The sequence below is a fragment of the Drosophila erecta genome, unplaced genomic scaffold, assembly GCF_003286155.1.
Source record: "Drosophila erecta strain 14021-0224.00,06,07 unplaced genomic scaffold, DereRS2 tig00000000-arrow-pilon, whole genome shotgun sequence".
NCBI classification, from domain to species: domain Eukaryota; kingdom Metazoa; phylum Arthropoda; class Insecta; order Diptera; family Drosophilidae; genus Drosophila; species Drosophila erecta.
Window position 1 is genome coordinate 16,853,224 of NW_020825194.1, and position 18,552 is coordinate 16,871,775.

Genomic DNA, 18,552 nt, shown 5'->3' on the forward strand with positions numbered 1-18,552 from the left:
ATAAGAGAGCTTCAGAGATAGTTCATTAGAACTGGATAACTGGATGACGTGTTGCAGGTACTTGGAAATGTGTTATCAATCCCATTGATTTGATTACCAAATGTCAAAAATAACGCGTTGTGTAGATACAAGTGCTGTTCGATCTTGTACTAACAAAAATATTTCAATTCGTAAACAAATAAAATTTGTGTCATCTTTTTTTTCCTGTTTTTACTCAAATAGTTTTACAACAGTCAAATAAATTGCAAATTTATGTTTTTATTTTATTTAATAAAGGATTTTCTTTATATTTATTGAGTTAATGTTCATAATCCCATTACTAGAAAAATCGTATGTTTAACAATCGCTGGAATCGCTTGTTAGCCTCCCGTAGTGTTATCTTCTTTGTTTCTGGAATAACGATTCCAACGAAAATCACACCAACAAGGAGAATGATACCCACTGACAAATAGTAATGGTAGAAGAAATTCTCCAAACCCTTGTTGTATCCGACAATATTGATGATGTGTATCGTTTGTTCGAAGCCTATGATGTATCCCACAAGAAAGGGCTTTACTCTTATGGGAAAGGCCTCGCCCAAATAGACGGATGAGCTGCACACGAAGAGTCCTGCGAATGCCTGAAAAGCCACTCCCAGTCTCCAAACCTGGTACATGTAGTAGGTTAGGAGCACATTTGCCGGATTTGCATAGGAGACAGCCATGCAGAGCATCAGTATAGCCATGCAGAGTAGACCCACGAGTGAGAGGACCTTGCGACCTAACTTGTCCAAGAACCCTTGGGCCACAAGGACTCCTAGCAAACGCACCAGTCCCCAAACAGTCACTGGCCAACAGGAAATAGATCGTTCGGTCAGGAGAGCACTCTTGATTAGGGATTCGGAGAGGGGCAGGGAAAACGAGAAGGCGACGAATCCGCGGTAAAGCAGCAGTTTTACAAAGGGCACCACCGAGCTCCAAAGTTCCTGGCAAAACGTCCTCTTCTGGCTCTCCGCTACGTATAGCTGAACCTCCTCGAATTCCTGGTCCACTGAGTGGTTGAAGCTTCCCAACAGTTTCTCGTGGCATTTGCGAGCCTTCTCCTTCTGTTTGAGGCGCAAATAGTAAATGGGCGATTCAATAGAGAGCGCTGTCATTCCGAGACCAATTATAGAGAACACAACTCCTATTATGCCGTGAACCTCGTTAACGGATGCTTCCTTGTCATCCACCCATTGAGTGTCATAGATAACCTGAAAGATTATTGGCACATTTTAAACGTTTCTTTATAAGAAGTCCAAAGATTTAGTAACCAACCTGGATGGCGATGCCCATGGCCAGACCACACTGCTCCATTGATCCGCTAACCCCGCGATGGTTGTCAGTCGCCACTTCGGCACTATGGATAAGAAACGGAACGGTGATTAATCCGATTCCTGCTCCAGCCACGTAGCGAGCGGCCAGAAGGCATCCGTAGTCAAATGGTGTACACGTGAATATAATAGATCCAGTCAATTGCATTAGACCTCCAAGAACCTGCATAATATTCTTATTGCATGTATCTACATTTTAATCGCGTAACTCACATAAAAAGGCAACTTTGGCATGAAGGTCATGGTCAAGGAGGCCAAGGCTGCTCCAGCCAGAACTCCAATGAACCAACTGCATTTAAAAACTTGCGAGGCCGTGGTGTTTAAGGTCTGATTCCAACCCACACTGTGAGCAAAGTCCATGCCGCCATAGACATAAAGAAAAAACACTGACAAGGGAAGGTTAATAAAAGAAGGAACATCCTTTAAATGCACAAGCTTCATTTGCAATACCCACCTGCATAGGCCACGTTAAGTTGCTTGTTGGCTTGCCGTACGGATCCTGGATTGCTGGTGGGTAAAATCATCTGAATCGGCGGGTCCGCAGAAGGTGAATTTGGTTTGTATCCTTCTGCGTAGTCCTTGGTGGTAGAAGGATCCGGACCAGTCGTAACGTATGCGATAGTCATGTTTCTTTCTTTCATGTAACTTTTCGGGATGATGCCTTTTGTTCGATCCGCTCACCGTGATGGACAAGTGCGAACTATATGAGGTTTAAAAACCAATTGAAGTGCCGTTCACATTTTCTGAGGGATTAGGGCAATATTTTATAAGCTTTTAAATATAGTCTAAGGCCACTATAACGTTGTTCCGACAGTAAAAGTAAAACCCAATGAGGCCCGATAAAAATGTTGACTTTTCATTTGACGAACTTCTGAAAAGTCTAGCCAGAAACAGTTTCGTGGCATAAATAATACAATATTAATAGTATTTCTCCATTGAATTATTCGTTCTCCTAAATAGCAGGACATTTGTATACATTTGCAGAGAAAGCTTCTCGGTTTTTGTATGTTTACAAAACTGCGTAAACTAAACGATGATTTTTGTCTGTGAATTTTGTATTTGTTATTCCAATTAAAAGCTAATGCTATAATGATTATCACATATCATTATATTATTATGAAACTAATTGTATTAACCTAAATTAGTTAGTAAGCAAATGAAAATGCAAACAATTATAATGAGTCTGGAGTCCTAGACCTAGTACATCTGTATGTCGTACCACTTCTGAAAACGATGGCCAGCCTTCCTCAGCGTCATCTTCTTTGTCTCCGGCATAGATACGGTTAAGAAGATCATGCCTACCAGCATGATAATTCCTACGGCCAAAAAATACTGGAAGAAGAAATTTTTGATGGTCGCTGAGCTCACGCAGGCAATGACGACGATATGGACGATCTGCTCAATGATGACAATCACTCCGACTAGGAACGATTTTACCCGCATGGGGAAGGCCTCGCCCATATATGCTGATGAGCTGCACACGAAGAGTCCTGCGAATGCCTGGAAGGCCATTCCGATATTGCAGGCTGATGTCATTAAGTTAAAGCTAATTAAGTTGATCACGTTGGCATATAGACCCGCTAATCCGAGCATTAGTCCGGCCATAACGAGGAGGCCCACCAAGGATATCACCTTGCGACCCAAAGTGTCCAGGAATAAAAAAGCCACCATGACTCCAATCCCGCGGAGAGCACCAAATACGTAGATTGGCCAAAGACTGCCGCCTTTATCCGCCACTGCGGTGCTCGAGATGATCGACATGGTCAGCGGCAGAGAGAAGGAGAATGCAACGAAGCAGCGAAAGAATAGCATTTTCAGGAAGGGCATCACCGAGGCCACCAGCTCCTCGCCCAGGGTCCGGTTGTCGCTCTCCGCCACGTACCTTCTGGCCTCTTCAAGAGTTGCACTAACGGCATCGGGATTATGACTCAAAAGTTTCTGCTGGCTCTGCCGCGCCCTGTTCTCCATATTTCGACGTAGATAGAAGATTGGCGACTCTATCACCAGGGCAGTCATCGCCAAACCACACAGGGAGAATATGATCCCTAAGATGCCGTGGATCACGTTTGGGTTTGAGTTAATCATTGAAGTCCACTCGGTAGTAAATATCACTTGGAAGAAAATTCCCAGGGCTAGTGCGCACTGCTCCTTTGCGCCGTGGATTCCTCGAAGGTTGCAAGCCGCCACCTCAGCGTTGTGAATGAGAAAGGGCACGGTAATGAAGCCAATTCCTAACCCGGCCAAATAGCGGGCGGCCAGGCAGGCCGAATAGTCTGCAGGTGCAGCTGTGAATATGATGGAGCCAGTTAGTTGCATCAGACCTCCAAAAACCTGAAAAATGTTTAGGGAAAAGCATATACTTTACATACTGATAATGGCGCGTCTTCAACTTACATAGTAGACCAGCTTGGGCAGAAAATTCATGGAGACAGTGGCGGCCACTGCTCCAATGATGACACCTACAAACCAGCAGTACGAGTACTCCGTAAACAGGAGGACGCTGTATGGTTGACTCCAGCCCAAGCTAGCGGCCATGTCCATGCCACCATAAATGAGGAAGAAGAAAGCTGGAAGGAGAGTGTCGATAAAGACATTTACTTTTCGACTATGTAGTCTCATTTTCTCACCTGTATAGGAGGCAAAATTCTGTTTGTTGATGCGCGTAAAGTATCTTCTGTTATTAGTGGTTACAGCCGGTTTTCTGGGCTCAGCCGGTGGTGCGGTGGCAATGATGATGGTTTCCCGTGGGGGTACGGGTACTGAACCCGTAGTTGTGGTTTGCATACCACTCATTCTTACAAAGTCGATATTTTTCGTTCGGTAGCTCGTTCATTACTGGGGACCACTAGAAGCCCACAATCGTGCTTAAATCGGACAAAAGGTGGTCCGAACTTGGCGATACTGATATCTAGCTGATAAGTAAATGACATTATAATCAGTTTTGTAGATACTGGTGTCTTCATCGATTTTACTCGATTCTATTCAATTTAATTGGTCGTTTGACCTTGAATATGATTCATGATCGGTGAAATGGGGACTTTTCAGGTAGCCAGCTCGGTGGGGTTAACTAAAAATAGTTTTTCTGTATCATTGGACTTTATTGGTTTTTAAGTCTTTAACAATAAAAAGGGAATCCTGATAGGAGGTTGACTGATAAAATATGTGCTTCTTTTATTTCCCACGTGTGGATCACCTATATACAAAAATTTAAATTCCACAAAAAGAGCTTTGGGATTTACTTTGATTTTGTATGCCCTTAAAGCACTGATCTTTCCTTGGAAACAACGGCTGGCCCAGACTTTTTTCCAGCTATCCAAGACCTGGATGGATGCAGCCATGTGTTGCATGATGACTCTCCAGCGCATGTTTATGGTTTTCATTATGTTTGGCATTATAATTCCAGAGGACAAGACAGCGACCAACTCATCAGGCTTAAAATAATAATCGTAATCATAATCATCCCGGCGGCGGCCGCACTTGAGTGTTTGCTTGAGTTGTCTCAAATTGCGTAATGTCTGCACTGACATTGCCATTTCCATCCACACCCAACGTCAGTCCGTCCAGCCCAGCATCTTTGCGAGTCAATCTATCTTGTTGCGCCTCAAACTGTCAAATTGCGCCACATGTCCATGGATTCGAGTGGTGGGGCATCGGGGAGACAGACTGTTGCCTTTTTCTTGTCATTTGACGCTGCTCGACAAATTAGCCAAACGCCTCGGCAAGGCAACCCATCTCCAGATCCAGGCACATCAGCAGTGCCATCTCCATTTCGTTTCGAGGGATTCAAGTACATTTTAATGAGTTTATGCACAAAGTTGTCTAATGGCGTAAAAATTATGAGCGCCAACATGTGGCTACGGATATATGAGTGTGGGTAGCGGTGGGGGTATGGCTATGGGTTGGGGCTATGGCTGTAGATGGAGATAGATCTGGAGTGGTGCATGGCTCCTAAGCACTTTGCATAAATTTCTGAACTGCTGCTTGCTTTCGGGTGGAACGCGACGACGTCTGCCAGCCCACTAATGGAGTCTAATTACTCTAGCCGACAGCCTGACGCGAATCTCTTGGCTAATAAAAACGTATTAAGACAGCGCACAGACATTCGCCAACTGTTGTTTATTCACCGGCTTCCTCTCAGCTTCTACAAATCGTCATGTGACCATCAAGTGAGTGCTGCTCCTCGGCTCTGCGATCCCACTTGTGCTTTTTCCGTCTGCCTCTGGGCCAACTGGCTCTTACAGGCCATCTCCAGGCACCTCTGGCTGAACTTCACCACCAGCATTAGGTATACGCACTTCAGCGAGAGCAACAGCACTCGTTTCCAGTTGAGGTAGGTGCGTGTCCAGGACGAAGATGTTGGCATGTTGCTGATCTTGGGGAGGTTTGCCAGGGGAGACCTCAAACGAATTTTACAATTTAAACAGTATAGAGGATCGACAAATTGACACATAACTCAGATGTTTAACAAAAAATATGTACTTAAATATTAAATAATACAAACGCATTAAAATGTTAAAATGTTTCCGCCCGGGATTGAACCGGGGGCCTTCCGCGTGTTAGGCGGATGTGATAACCACTACACCACGGAAACACGTGATGGGGTTGATTCACAACTTTTCGGTTTTAAGCATAATTTAAGTTATTTTAAATAAGATTCGGATAACGTACATATTGTACAATCAAGCCTTTGAAACTATTAAAAGACTTAGTCCTCAGTGTTTACCGTATGAAAACAAAGTAATTTAATCTTTAAATTACATTTTAATGACTTACTTTGTTTAATTTATTTTATTTGAACTGGATAATTACCAATTGTGTGATGTCTTGATTCAAAACTTGATGTAATATTTACTTTTTTGATTTCTGCATTTCTAAAATTAGTTATTTGTGCAAAAATAAATATTGCCGAAACCCGGGATTGAACCGGGGACCTTTAGATCTTCAGTCTAACGCTCTCCCAACTGAGCTATTTCGGCAATAGATAAATGCCATTTTCAAAAAATCAATAAAATTAGTGTTCAATAAAAATTAAAAAAAAGAATGGAGAAAGTCTTAATGATGTTTCCGCCCGGGATTGAACCGGGGGCCTTCCGCGTGTTAGGCGGATGTGATAACCACTACACCACGGAAACTTATGCTTGGGTTGTTTGAAAACTTTCGAGTTTTAATTTTGATGAATTACATATTATTTTAAGAACAAGCATGGCCAACCTACCTTAAAATGACTTGAAACCCGAGCAGAACAAACTAAATTGTAATTATATAATATATTTAGTAAGTAACAACATACAAATATACAAAAATCTAGTTGCATACAATTTTTAATTTCAATTGTTCACGAGAAAAAAATATTATTGTAAAATAATATTTTGCCGAAACCCGGGATTGAACCGGGGACCTTTAGATCTTCAGTCTAACGCTCTCCCAACTGAGCTATTTCGGCCACCGAATTTTTTGCGTGAATTTCTGTGTTGTGAATTTCGCGGACTTTGCCAATATATTTAAGCGTTCCTTCTTTAATAGTACCTTTTCAGGAAAATTATTTTTAAAGCGCATTTATGAAGACATACAAATAAATCTAAATTCATTTTACTTTTGCATTTTTAGCCTGTCACAAGCGCTGACAGTTGCAAAAATGTGTGTTGACACTTGCATGTCCCAAAGTCCACATCAATTTTACAAAAACTTATGGCAGCTGCCGGGTTTGAGCAGCGGAAATTTCTCTTTATGATGAGCTGAATACAAGAGTGTAATAATTATCTCAATATCTTTTTGAATTTCAATTTTTATGACGTTCTGGTACATGGGAATCCAAACAAGTGTAATAATACATTTTAGTACCGCGACGATGGCAACGAGGCGTATGCGATGGCAAGGCTACATTATTATGCGATCATTATTCTGGCAAACTTTCAGGAATAATATTGTGATTGGAAATAAAAACTAAGGCAAAAAACTGGCAAGGCCAGTGGGTTCAATCTATATCTTTGGGTTCAATGTATATAATAAATTGGTTCTTAACAATACAAAATTAGGTTTGAAACCTATTTTATTATATTTTCTGAAATAATCAAGCTGAGGAATGTACAGGCTCCGCCGTAACATTTCTTTTATTTTACAATCAAATTTGAAAGCCACTTCCCAGCGTACTCGTGTCGGTGAAAGCATACAACCTGATCCTCTGTATAGTATGTGTACATACATATGTATATTTTAAACATACATATGTATACGGAGGAGCACCTTTCAGCTGGAGCTTTCGGGAGTGTGCAACCAATGCGGCTTCCGTTTGACGCCCGGCGCTGAAAGCTGAGCCCCAGTTGGAGTCCACTGAGTCAGCCGTCGTCTTCATCATCGTTCGCTGCTGCTATCCTGGCGTTTTTTTTAATGATTCACATTTTTGAAAGCAGATTCTTTGAAAGAGAATCCACGCCTTCGCCCCGCCCTGAAATTGTTTATGATTTATCGTCTGTCCACAAGCCTCATATTTTGTATGTTTTTGACCACTGTCCATTTGGTCCAAGGTGAGCCGGTTTTTTTTCTTTACCCCGCATTATTATTATTATTTTAATTATTCGTTGTTTTGTGTGCCATCACTTTAGAATCGCCGGCTGGCCTGGAGGCCTTTCAGTTGAAAAACTATTTGCGAATCGCGGGCAGCGGCGACGACAACAAAACACATTCTTTTGATATGTCAAGAAAATGTTTAACATTTTCGCTAGAATTTCTATTTTTGGTGCTATTCATTTGGGACCAGACCTTGACGGCAATTAGAACTGGGAAGATTAGAGCAATTGTGAAGGGATAGCGAAATTTTTATTGTTTGCTTGTTTAATTTGCTGAAGATTTTGGGCAGGTACATGTGTAGGTCTTTCAACTGATACCTAGATTTTGTGATAAGAAAGCCAGGGGGTAAAAATCGATTTTTAAGCACATCGCGGAAAAACGCTACCCTCAAAAGGTATCTCTTATATGCAAATGTCAGGCAACAATTTCTTGTGCAAAACTCCAAATAGCCATGCATTTGGACGAGTGAAGTTACGGCCGTGAGCTGACTTTTTACTGGCAGTGTGTGTGTTGCAGTGGAAAATGGCTAAGTGGGTCACAATTAGATTTGATTTGTTTATACCACAACGACAGGACTTGTTTCAGCCCCGTTTTAATAGAGCAATTGTAGGATATTTTCAACCCACCAATAATGCTAGTAGTAACAGAGTTTGTTGCATCGCTTTTAACCTTTGCCAGCAATTTGGAATTGCATTTGTTGAGTGGCTTGGGCCTTCTAACCATAACTTGTAATCGAGTTAGTTGCGTAAATTCTTGTTTTTATGATTTTTTTCTGCCAGCAGCAGCTGCAAAATAATTTGCTAAAATGTGTGTAAAACAAATTGCAAGAGATTCCATTACAAAATAACTGCGGACATGTGCTTGAGTGAAAAACTAATTTGGCTGCTACTTTATTAAAAAGGAATAAATATTCATTTTGTAATGCCATAAAGCCAATTGAAACCTTTAAAACGGAGCCCCTCCCAGTTCGTTGCCCTCTTGGGAATGAACCATTAATCGGACTAAACGTGAATCTCGACACTTGGCTGGTGTCACTCTCCCTGTTATAATTCTGACAAAATGACAAACAGACATGCAAACATACAACAACTAAACCAAAAAGATTTATTTGCAGTCATTTCAGAAACAATTTGTTGCCATTGAAATTTATTGTTGAGCCGGCGGAACACGATTTAAATATGTTCCGCTACAAGCACTCACTCACGACATTTGGTTTTTATTTCCATTAACAAATCCGTCCTAACCCACTCCGATCCGTTGGGATCTTTCGCATATATATACATATGTATATATATATATATATGTATATATATATATATATGTATATATATATATATGCGCATATATATTTTGTTTATTTTTTTGGCTTCCTCGTCTAACACTTGTCGTCTGACTGACCGAATTCGGAACGTGCCTCAAAGTCATTCACATTGTATTTTCTTTGCACATTATCTTGCTTTTTCAGAGTTTTATTTTCATACGAGACAATGTTATTTTAACAGATTAAAGCGTGCGCATAATTTCAAAATGTTTCGTCCAAAGTGCTGAATGATATTTTAACTTTGTCAAATAGATTCGAAGAGCACTTTAACCTTCCTGAATAATAAACTCATCCGCTTTAGCTTGATGATTTTCCTTAATGCATCCTTCATAATCACCTGCTTAAGTGTCAGGCCAAAGCGGACTTAAATATTTCAAGTCCATTACAAAACTGTCACAACATGTTTGGGTTTTGCGGAGTTGAGTAAGCCAAAAACGCAAATTGGCTTACCGCAGGTCGACCCTGTCACGCCCCCTTCCAGTGACACTTGCCACACGTTCTTGCCCCTACTTTGGATGTACAAAATAATGTAGGCGTTTCGGTTTAGGTTCTGGGGTCCCCATTAAATATGCATAAATCGAACCGGAAAAGCCGCAAGTAACGAAGACGCTGCTGCTGTTGCAATCGGTGGCGAGTGGGAGTTGCTCCATGCTGCACGCTCCATGCTCCATGCATTCGCGACAGCCGAGCCTGAGTTAGCTTTTAAATAGTTAGTTAAGCGTTAAATTGACTCGGCAAAAGGCATCAACTGGTCACATGTCAGACCCAATCCCTAGCCGCCTGGCTGCCTTGTTAATTGCATAATTAAGCGCAAAGTTGGACTTGGCAGGGGTTCAGCCTACGCAGCCGCTGCTCCACATATGCAGGCCCGGGTCTGCGGACTCTAGACTCTAGAATCCAAACTCCCGACTTCCCCACTCGCCAACTTTGGCCCACTTGAGTCTCGCTGACATGCCGGCTAATGAGTCGCCGCTCCAATCCGCAGTCATTGCCAGGAACTGGGCTGATAACGAGGAATTTATAATTTGTTTGCCTGGCCTGGCCGTCAGATTAGTCAACATCACTATCTTTTTGCATATTCATAAGACGCAGGAGTCTGCAGCTACTGTAGCTCCACACTCTTAAATGCCCATCGACTCTAAGATATGTGTAATTGAAAGCTTCCTTGTCCCATCTGGAGATTTATCTGATGGCTTTCCCTTTTCTGACAGCCTTGGGTTTCCCGCCCGACTTCTTTTCACGTCGACTGTGTAATCATTTTGTACGCTGGATAAGAGAGTTTGCCTTATTTGATATGCAATTGGATTGTCACGTCTTAGAGAGGTTTCGAAATTAATTAAATTCGTTGGAGTGGACTTGCCGTGCCAAGACAATTTGGAAAATCTGGCTTAGAATAATATGAAGATTCGTGTGCACTTACAAACATAATCACTTTTTTTAGCTGTTCATCTAGCTATTTTTAAGCAGGGCTTACTTTTCAGTTTTTTTTTAATATATACAGATATTTTTCCCAAATCAACTTGCGCCTACAAATGTTGGCAATAAAATTTTATGATCACCTAGCAACAGGCACGATTTGAGATTGCAGAAAATGGAATTAAGGCGGGGGAAGGAGAAGGATACAAGACCAAAGTCATGAAATTCATGAATGAATCAGGAAATCGTGTTGGCTTTCATCCTCCCTGCATGCCGCCAATCTCTGGACTCCTTCGGCTGAGTTTGGTGAGACAAGATTGCTGGTGTTGCCAAGTCGGGAACACGTTCCCTGTGGTCCAGACCGAAGAGGCCGCCCTCTCCTAACCGGCTGCCCCTGCCCCTGCCTCTCCCTCCTACTCCGATCCCCATCCCGATGCGATCTGAGCATGCGTGACGTCTGTCAGCAGGCGACAGGAAGATGCCGTACAAAAAGAACGAGAGTCGGGAGAATCGGGCTCTTTCGGCCGGGTCTGTTTGCAAAGAAACATGTTTCCTTTTTAGGGCCGGAGCTGTTGGGTCAGGCCTGACCCAAACTTGTTTCCATCTTGGCTGCTTGGGGCTGCACATGGGCCAGCCATCAAACCATCCAAATGCAGCCTTGAAGAAATAAGGAAGTTTCTTCAGTCAAGTGGATGAGGGTTTCCAGCTGCTTTCACAATGGATGCACTTCAGTTGGCTTTCCTTCTGTTTTTTCTTTCTACTCAAGCTGGCCCGCAATTGCGATGGCAAATCTGCTACATTTCGATTGCGATTGGAAAGGGAAGAACGAAACATAATTGAGCATGAATAAATAAAATGCCTGGCAAAATATTGCATTTGCAATTGGGAAGGCGGTGGATTGGGAGGCTTTCTCTATTGTGCCACTCTCAAGTGGCTCATTGAGTTGGCTTCTAGCCATCCATGTACCAATTCATCTTGCATCCACCGCCGGATGTTGGGCATCTCCATCTATCAGCTATTTGTGTTGCAAGCTGCGTCGTAACGTTGCTGCCAGTTTTATTTTCTGTTGGACTTATTTGTGTTGCATATTTAACTGAAGTTTGGTTTTTTCTCGAAGCATGTCAAATTCGAACTCCACTCCCAAAACTTTTTCCAGGAAGTTTTTGTGGTTGTGCAACAGTTACGTTGGGACTGGATAGTGAAATGTGTATTAAAGTTCTTACAAAATTGAGTGAATTTTGGAAATTTATTGAACTTATGATGGTATGGTGATTTAAGTAGTGCCGAGAGCGGAGATATTGGCAGAGAGTTCGTCACAGACCTTAAAGCTCAGCCTCGAAAGCTAAGACTATCTCGAAGAGCGATCTTATTTCATTGTTGTTGAATCTCTTGGCTCACCTCAAGGTCGAGTCAAAGCGTTAAGTGCCCTGGCGAATGCAGAAGGTCTCGACTCACTGGAGCTTTCATGGTGTTCGAATCTTCAAGAAGCAGCTAAAGTGGATGCCTAGTTCCCTAGGTGGAACTTGCAATGCAACAAACAGCGGCACTGCGACCACATAAATCACACTTAAACGGCACCAGTAAACCTCTTTATTTCCGCCGCACAACTAAGTGTTCTTCTAGATGGGCAGGTTGAGTGGGTGGTGGATTGCTTGGATTTTGGAAAGCCAGCTCATTGCCAAGCAGGCATAAACTGCACAAGAAAATGTCCGTATATTTGCCGCAGGATAAGGGTGAAGGTACTGCGAATGCAGTTTTCACTTAACGGCAAGTGGCACATAAATTTAACCAAGGACGCAAATACACTTTACCGGAAACCAAGCGGTAGGTGGATGGTTGGTTGGGAAGCCCTGACAGTAAGCGACATTCGGTGATAAGTGGACAAAATGTGCATCCCTCTGATTTGCCGCTCTTGGACAAACAATCTTGGCAAATATTTGGTACCAAGGGCACTCGGGTAGAGGTCAACTGGGGCATGAAATTTCGAGGCAGGCAAAGCAGCTGCAGATTGCAAAGCAGCTGCAAAACCGGCAGTCAAAATCAGGTCCAAAAAAGATGCTTGAGTTGGCTTGAACCACGGGTAAGAACAACTCTGAAGCCAAATTATTTCCTCACTGTGGTTAAGCAAATGTTGCACCTTTAATGCCGCAGAGGTTAAAAGTTATAATCTATCATACTCTTTACAGGTTACCAAAACATGAAGCAGTTTTTGGGTGAATTACTCGCTTTTTGAGCGCGGCTGCAAAGGCGCTAGAATAGCGCCCGGGACTTGAAGCCACCATTCCCACCTAAAATGATGACACAGCACTCCAGCATACGCCTTATAATTGGCGGTCTAATACTCCTCCTCTTTGTGCTTCATGTCTTCAGCAAGGAGCAGGGATCTCATTCCCACAAACGCAGCCATTCGGCGAAGAGATTCTCGCGGGACTCCAACTCCGGACGTGAGCGACGACCAAACATAATCCTTATTCTGACCGATGACCAGGATGTGGAACTGGGCTCCCTAAACTTCATGCCGCGCACTCTGCGGCTTCTTAGGGATGGTGGAGCCGAATTCCGGCACGCCTATACCACCACACCCATGTGCTGTCCTGCGAGATCCTCTCTGCTGACCGGGATGTACGTGCACAACCACATGGTGTTCACCAACAATGACAACTGCTCCAGTCCCCAGTGGCAGGCCACTCATGAAACGCGATCCTATGCCACATATCTGTCAAATGCCGGCTATCGCACCGGCTATTTCGGAAAGTACCTAAACAAGTACAATGGATCATATATCCCACCAGGTTGGCGGGAGTGGGGAGGACTGATCATGAACTCCAAGTACTACAACTACAGCATCAACCTGAATGGACAAAAAATTAAGCACGGCTTTGACTACGCTAAGGACTACTATCCGGACCTGATAGCCAATGACTCCATTGCCTTCCTCCGCTCCTCAAAGCAGCAGAACCAGCGGAAGCCCGTGCTGCTCACTATGAGTTTCCCTGCACCACATGGCCCTGAGGATTCGGCTCCTCAGTATAGTCATCTTTTCTTTAATGTGACCACCCATCAGTAAGTAAATACCTTACCTATTTATACCCGATACTCTTTGAATAAAACGGTAAAAAAAAATCTTTGTATCTCTCCCTCGTACTCCAACTAACCGAGTCCCGATGATCGAGGAAATCGAATATACCGTTCCCTCTTCTTGTCAATAGACTTTAACATTCAGTTTGCACTTGCAGCACTCCATCATATGATCACGCCCCGAATCCAGACAAGCAATGGATTCTGAGGGTCACCGAGCCCATGCAGCCTGTTCACAAAAGATTTACCAATCTTCTCATGACGAAGCGACTGCAAACGCTCCAAAGCGTAGACGTGGCCGTAGAGAGGGTATATAACGAACTTAAAGAACTCGGGGAGCTGGACAACACGTATATAGTTTACACTTCCGATCATGGTTATCATCTGGGTCAGTTTGGACTTATTAAGGGGAAAAGCTTTCCCTTTGAGTTTGATGTCCGGGTGCCGTTCCTTATCCGTGGCCCAGGGATTCAGGCCTCCAAGGTGTAAGTAATGTGACTTTATAGATTTCTTGAAGCTAATCATAACTTCTGCTTCAGGGTCAATGAGATTGTTTTGAATGTGGACCTGGCCCCCACCTTCCTGGACATGGGTGGTGTGCCAACGCCTCAGCACATGGATGGGCGCAGCATACTGCCACTGCTGCTGAGCAGAAATCGCGCTGTGCGGGACAACTGGCCGGATAGCTTCCTAATTGAGAGTTCCGGCAGGAGGGAGACGGCTGAGCAGATAGCCGAATCTCGTGCCCGCCTTCAAATTGAAAGGCGAAACATGAAACTGGTCAACAGTTCGCTTCTTGACGATTTCCTCGAAGGAGCGGGCGAAAGTACCACCATTATTTCGAGCAGCAGCACCGCCGCCACATTGATGAGCTCAACCGTTCAGCAGCAGGAGGATGGTGAAGAGGAAGTGGAAACGGACAACGAAGAGGATGATGTAGATGGTGATGGTGCCATGGACAGCTCAGCAGCTGCCCTGGAAGAAGATGACCTCGACGATGCCGCCTTCGAGGAGGGTGATGAAGAGCTTGATCAGGAGTTCCAACAGAACAACGATCTTCCACTGGCTCCCTATATAACCAAGATGATGCGCCTTAACTCGGAGTGCTCCGACCCGGCGCTACTCAAAAACTGTCTACCTGGACAAAAATGGAAGTGCGTCAATGAGGAGGGACGTTGGCGGAAGCACAAGTGCAAATTTCATGTAAATGAAGAGGCAAAGTAATTTGTGTGGAAGGCATTCTTATAATGAAATGTATAATTTATTTCAGCTCCAGTTAGAGCATCAGTTGGCTGCGATGCCCCGGAAGCAATATCAACGTAACTGTGCCTGTTTCACTCCTGATGGAGTAGTCTATACCAAGATCCGAGCCCCTTCTGCTGCATTGCATCGCGTCAACAAGCGCACTCATCATGACCAAGGAAGGCGTCGAAACAAGCGGGAGGTGTTCCACACAGAGTTACCTGACGAAATGGAGGAGCTGTTGGACCTCCACCAGGTCGTCGATCAACTGGTTGATCATACCCATCGCAGGAAGCGTGATTTGCCCACAAGCAGCAACGAGACTATTGCCCAAGTCATTCAGCAGATACAAAGCACCCTGGAGATCTTGGAGCTTAAATTCAACGAGCACGAGCTGCACGCATCCAACTCTAGTGGCAACTCATATGAGCGCGGAGAAAAGTACACCAAATCTGGTGGCCATCGCTGCTTTGTAGATGCGCTCACGGCTAAAGTGAACTGCTCGAATGTGATATACGACGACGAAAAGACGTGGCGGACTTCGAGAACACAAATTGATATGCTGATCAAGCTTCTAAAGGACAAGATTGGCAAGCTGAAGGAGATGAAGAAGCAGTTGAGGGAAAGCAATAAGCAGGCCTTGGCCGCTGGTAGAAGAAATGATAACCGACGGCGTATTGATCCCAGTGTGCTGGATAGTGGAGCCGGACCAGAGTTCAACATGAGCTACTTTACTGACACCAGCAGTACGCCAAAATCCAACGTCGTAGGGCAACAAGAAGTATTCCGAGGATATGGAAGTGCAAACGTATTCGACTCTTCAGAGCAGCCACAGTCGCATCGATATACACCGCGAGCAGAATGCTATTGCGAACCTGATGTGGGCGAGAAGTATGTAAAGCAATGAAATTGGATAATAAGACCAATCTAACCTATTATTTTTTTCCTCCAGCCATGCGGACTCTAAGGAAATGGCGCGTGAGGCACGCAGGAAGCTTAAAGAGGAGCGACAGCGCAAGAAGGAACGGAAGCGCATTAAGAAGGCTCGTCTGGAAAAGGAGTGTCTGTCCGAAAAGATGAACTGTTTCTCGCACGACAATCAGCACTGGCGAACGGCTCCCCTCTGGAACGACAGTCCTTTTTGCTTCTGTATGAACGCCAATAATAACACCTACTCCTGCCTAAGGACCATCAATAGCACCCACAACTTTTTGTACTGCGAGTTTACCACAGGTCTAATCACCTTCTATAACCTGACTATTGGTAAGAGGGCACCATTAAGAAATTCAGAAATAAAGGAATAATATTTGGGGATTTACTTTCGTCCCAATTAGATCGCTTTGAAACTATAAACCGCGCAGCAAGCCTTACGCCTGGAGAGAGGTCCCACATGCACGATGCTTTACATCAGTTGAAGGGCTGTCGGGGACGCAGCTGCAGCATCCGCCGACACCAGAATCACCTGGAGAGCGGATCCAGTACTCCACAGCTGCCCATTAATCAAGTGCATCGCAACAACAAACGAAAGCACTGTGAGCCTATTAACTGAACAAATTGATGTATTTTTTGTTATTTCCTGTTCCTCTTTGTTGCAGCTCCTCTCGCGGGAGCCATAGGCAACTTTGCGTTCGTAGGCCCACGGCTGGATATGGAAGCACTGCCTCCGATAAAGCGGCGAAAACTATCCAAATACAACAGGTAGGTAATGTCGACCGGAGTTAGCAGAACACAAGTCTATCTAGTTCCTCAAACTGTTTCAGATTGACTGGCTCGCAGCAGTCGCACATGAAACGGCGTCCCTGGAAGCAGATGCCCCTTCAGCAGTCCCCCAGATTCTTGCGCACGCATTCTGTGACCCCAGCCCAGGTCTAAAGATACAGTTGGATCTAGTAACCACCCCACGTATCTATGCCTATCCTCTGTACCTTGCTTGCCTGCTTCTAATTTTTGGTTTGCCCCATTTAATGTTTTCATACATAAATAAGACTGTGTTTTAATCTATCTTCTAATACTTAGATTTCTTTTATCAAATAGTTTGTAGCACAGTCCTTGCTACATTTGGCTTGCAATATTTATAGTTAGAGCTACATTTTTGACTAGCTCCTAGGCCACCTAATTTGTACATAACTTTAGTATCGAAATTTTACGTAAACTAAATAAATTATTTAGCGAATTGGTTAAAAGTTAAATTAGTTGAGCATACGTAGCAAAGATTTTATAAATTAAATCGAACCCAAATGAAATTGTATTTATTGGCCCATGCTAACAGGAAAATGTTATTGTGTATTAGCGAACAAAAACTATATTTATGTCGAACAGATACATTCTAATTGTTAAGTACCCTACCCGAATTCCCAAAGACGTTTTGTAGCAGTCCAGCTTAAAATCGATCAAATATATTGTATTTGCCACGTTATAAATGTCATCAAATTAACTCAAGATTAATATATAAAATGACTTATTAATAAACGATCTAATAAAACTGCAGAGTTAACATTTATCGCAATATTGAATGTGTATTGGGGAAAAGAGAGCATACTTTTAGGCCGAGACGACCTATATTTTTGGCTCATAACTTTTGTATATTTCCATACAAGAAAAATTAATTTTTAAGAAGACTGCATAATTAAAATGTTTTTATTTTACTGCAAGCATTGAAAGTTCTTGAAAAATGCCTGGTTATTAGTTAGGGGTATAACTTATAAAAACCTGTTTTCAACTAAGAAGACGACTCCTAACCCATATAATACGAAAAACATCCATTTCGGAAATACCCGGTGCTCACTACTGGTTATCAGAACGTCAATCAGAACATATAAGTTATATTTTTTTGCTCACATCTTTGGTTTAGGCTATCGCAGAGCACCTTTTTATATGATTTATTGACGACACTTCTTTGCTATATATGTTTCAAGAGCTCGAGTTCAAATGATAATATTGCCTATCAGGCAAGAATATTAGAGATTAGTGGTTCCGTTCGCCGCAAAGCCTTTAGCCCCATGATTTTGCCACACTTCACCGTATGTGCACTCCGCTGAGATTGAGTTGATAACATATGGAGGCGGTTAGCGAGGGCTAAGAGAGCGTGATGCGCAAACGATAAGGTGAGTTCCGTTGGAAACAGCGGGGTGGGGTTCAGCTCCCAATAACCTGAGCATCTTTGAGATCGTCATCGGCAACAGCACAGATGTAAATAAGATCACTCGAGGGCGCTAATTGAGCCACCAAGATGTTTTCATCGGCTTTCAGGTATGTTTACCGCCTGGCAAATTCACACTTGACATTTGACGCGCTAATTTCCGCTGCAGTCCGGACATTTGGGGATCGGTGGGGGGCATGATGTTAGGCTGCCAGTTTGGCTCGAGCGGAAAACATGCGCTTATCGCAGTTATCAAAAAACAGACAGATAGCGGTCCGTCTGGTGAGAAACAGTGGCGGGGCTAATTTGAAAACGTACAGATATCGTGCTGAAATTTCACAATGCCAAAAGTCGTACTCTGGCAGCAATCTGATGGTGGAACTTTATTCCCAGGCACGTATTTCGCTTTATTGTAGGTATTTTAAAAATTTTTCAAAA

General features: G+C 43.4%; 4 protein-coding genes and 4 non-coding genes across 8 annotated transcripts in view; 1 reads left to right on the plus strand and 7 right to left on the minus strand.

The window, feature by feature from the left end:
- LOC6553296 (extracellular sulfatase SULF-1 homolog) overlaps window positions 1–17,481 on the plus strand; it is a 29,434-nt gene extending 11,953 nt beyond the window's left edge. Inside the window, exons 3-10 of the mRNA XM_001980130.3 lie at window positions 12,842–13,718; window positions 13,892–14,218; window positions 14,273–14,936; window positions 15,004–15,866; window positions 15,928–16,238; window positions 16,310–16,507; window positions 16,571–16,673; window positions 16,736–17,481. Of these exons, the coding sequence (XP_001980166.3) occupies window positions 12,949–13,718; window positions 13,892–14,218; window positions 14,273–14,936; window positions 15,004–15,866; window positions 15,928–16,238; window positions 16,310–16,507; window positions 16,571–16,673; window positions 16,736–16,847 (3,348 nt within the window). The 5' untranslated portion in view covers window positions 12,842–12,948 and the 3' untranslated portion in view covers window positions 16,848–17,481. The remainder of the gene's footprint in view (window positions 1–12,841; window positions 13,719–13,891; window positions 14,219–14,272; window positions 14,937–15,003; window positions 15,867–15,927; window positions 16,239–16,309; window positions 16,508–16,570; window positions 16,674–16,735) is intronic.
- On the minus strand, window positions 204–2,053 carry LOC6553303 (probable polyol transporter 6). Its single transcript, XM_001980133.3, has 4 exons — window positions 1,806–2,053; window positions 1,565–1,737; window positions 1,296–1,514; window positions 204–1,231 (listed from the first exon to the last, which is right to left on the minus strand). The coding sequence occupies exons 1-4, from the start codon at window positions 1,990–1,992 to the stop codon at window positions 320–322; spliced, it is 1,491 nt and encodes a 496-aa protein (XP_001980169.2). The 5' UTR covers window positions 1,993–2,053; the 3' UTR covers window positions 204–319.
- LOC6553302 (low-affinity glucose transporter HXT3) lies at window positions 2,466–4,193 on the minus strand. The gene is made up of 3 exons (XM_001980132.3): window positions 3,979–4,193; window positions 3,746–3,918; window positions 2,466–3,682 (listed from the first exon to the last, which is right to left on the minus strand). The coding sequence occupies exons 1-3, from the start codon at window positions 4,142–4,144 to the stop codon at window positions 2,549–2,551; spliced, it is 1,473 nt and encodes a 490-aa protein (XP_001980168.1). The 5' UTR covers window positions 4,145–4,193; the 3' UTR covers window positions 2,466–2,548.
- LOC6553301 lies at window positions 5,449–5,802 on the minus strand. The gene has a single exon (XM_001980131.3). The coding sequence runs from the start codon at window positions 5,799–5,801 to the stop codon at window positions 5,514–5,516; it is 288 nt and encodes a 95-aa protein (XP_001980167.2). The 5' UTR covers window position 5,802; the 3' UTR covers window positions 5,449–5,513.
- On the minus strand, window positions 5,870–5,942 carry Trnav-aac. The gene has a single exon. It is a non-coding gene; the product is annotated as a tRNA-Val (tRNA).
- Trnaf-gaa lies at window positions 6,255–6,327 on the minus strand. Its single transcript has one exon. It is a non-coding gene; the product is annotated as a tRNA-Phe (tRNA).
- On the minus strand, window positions 6,411–6,483 carry Trnav-aac. Its single transcript has one exon. It is a non-coding gene; the product is annotated as a tRNA-Val (tRNA).
- On the minus strand, window positions 6,722–6,794 carry Trnaf-gaa. Its single transcript has one exon. It is a non-coding gene; the product is annotated as a tRNA-Phe (tRNA).
- Window positions 17,482–18,552: the final 1,071 nt, after the last annotated feature.

What these genes read in the sequence shown, in the direction of transcription:
- LOC6553302 (XM_001980132.3), bottom strand. Translation starts at nt 4,144, where the DNA reads ATGAGTGGTATGCAAACCACAACTACGGGTTCAGTACCCGTACCCCCA. An exon ending in GAATTTTGCCTCCTATACAG is followed by an intron (nt 3,919 to 3,978) that starts GTGAGAAAATGA and finishes CTCTCCTTCCAG; the next exon opens with CTTTCTTCTTCCTCATTTAT. An exon ending in TGCCCAAGCTGGTCTACTAT is followed by an intron (nt 3,683 to 3,745) that starts GTAAGTTGAAGA and finishes AACATTTTTCAG; the next exon opens with GTTTTTGGAGGTCTGATGCA.
- LOC6553301 (XM_001980131.3), bottom strand. Translation starts at nt 5,801, where the DNA reads ATGTGTCAATTTGTCGATCCTCTATACTGTTTAAATTGTAAAATTCGT.
- LOC6553303 (XM_001980133.3), bottom strand. Translation starts at nt 1,992, where the DNA reads ATGAAAGAAAGAAACATGACTATCGCATACGTTACGACTGGTCCGGAT. An exon ending in ACTTAACGTGGCCTATGCAG is followed by an intron (nt 1,738 to 1,805) that starts GTGGGTATTGCA and finishes TTCCCTTGTCAG; the next exon opens with TGTTTTTTCTTTATGTCTAT. An exon ending in TGCCAAAGTTGCCTTTTTAT is followed by an intron (nt 1,515 to 1,564) that starts GTGAGTTACGCG and finishes AATATTATGCAG; the next exon opens with GTTCTTGGAGGTCTAATGCA.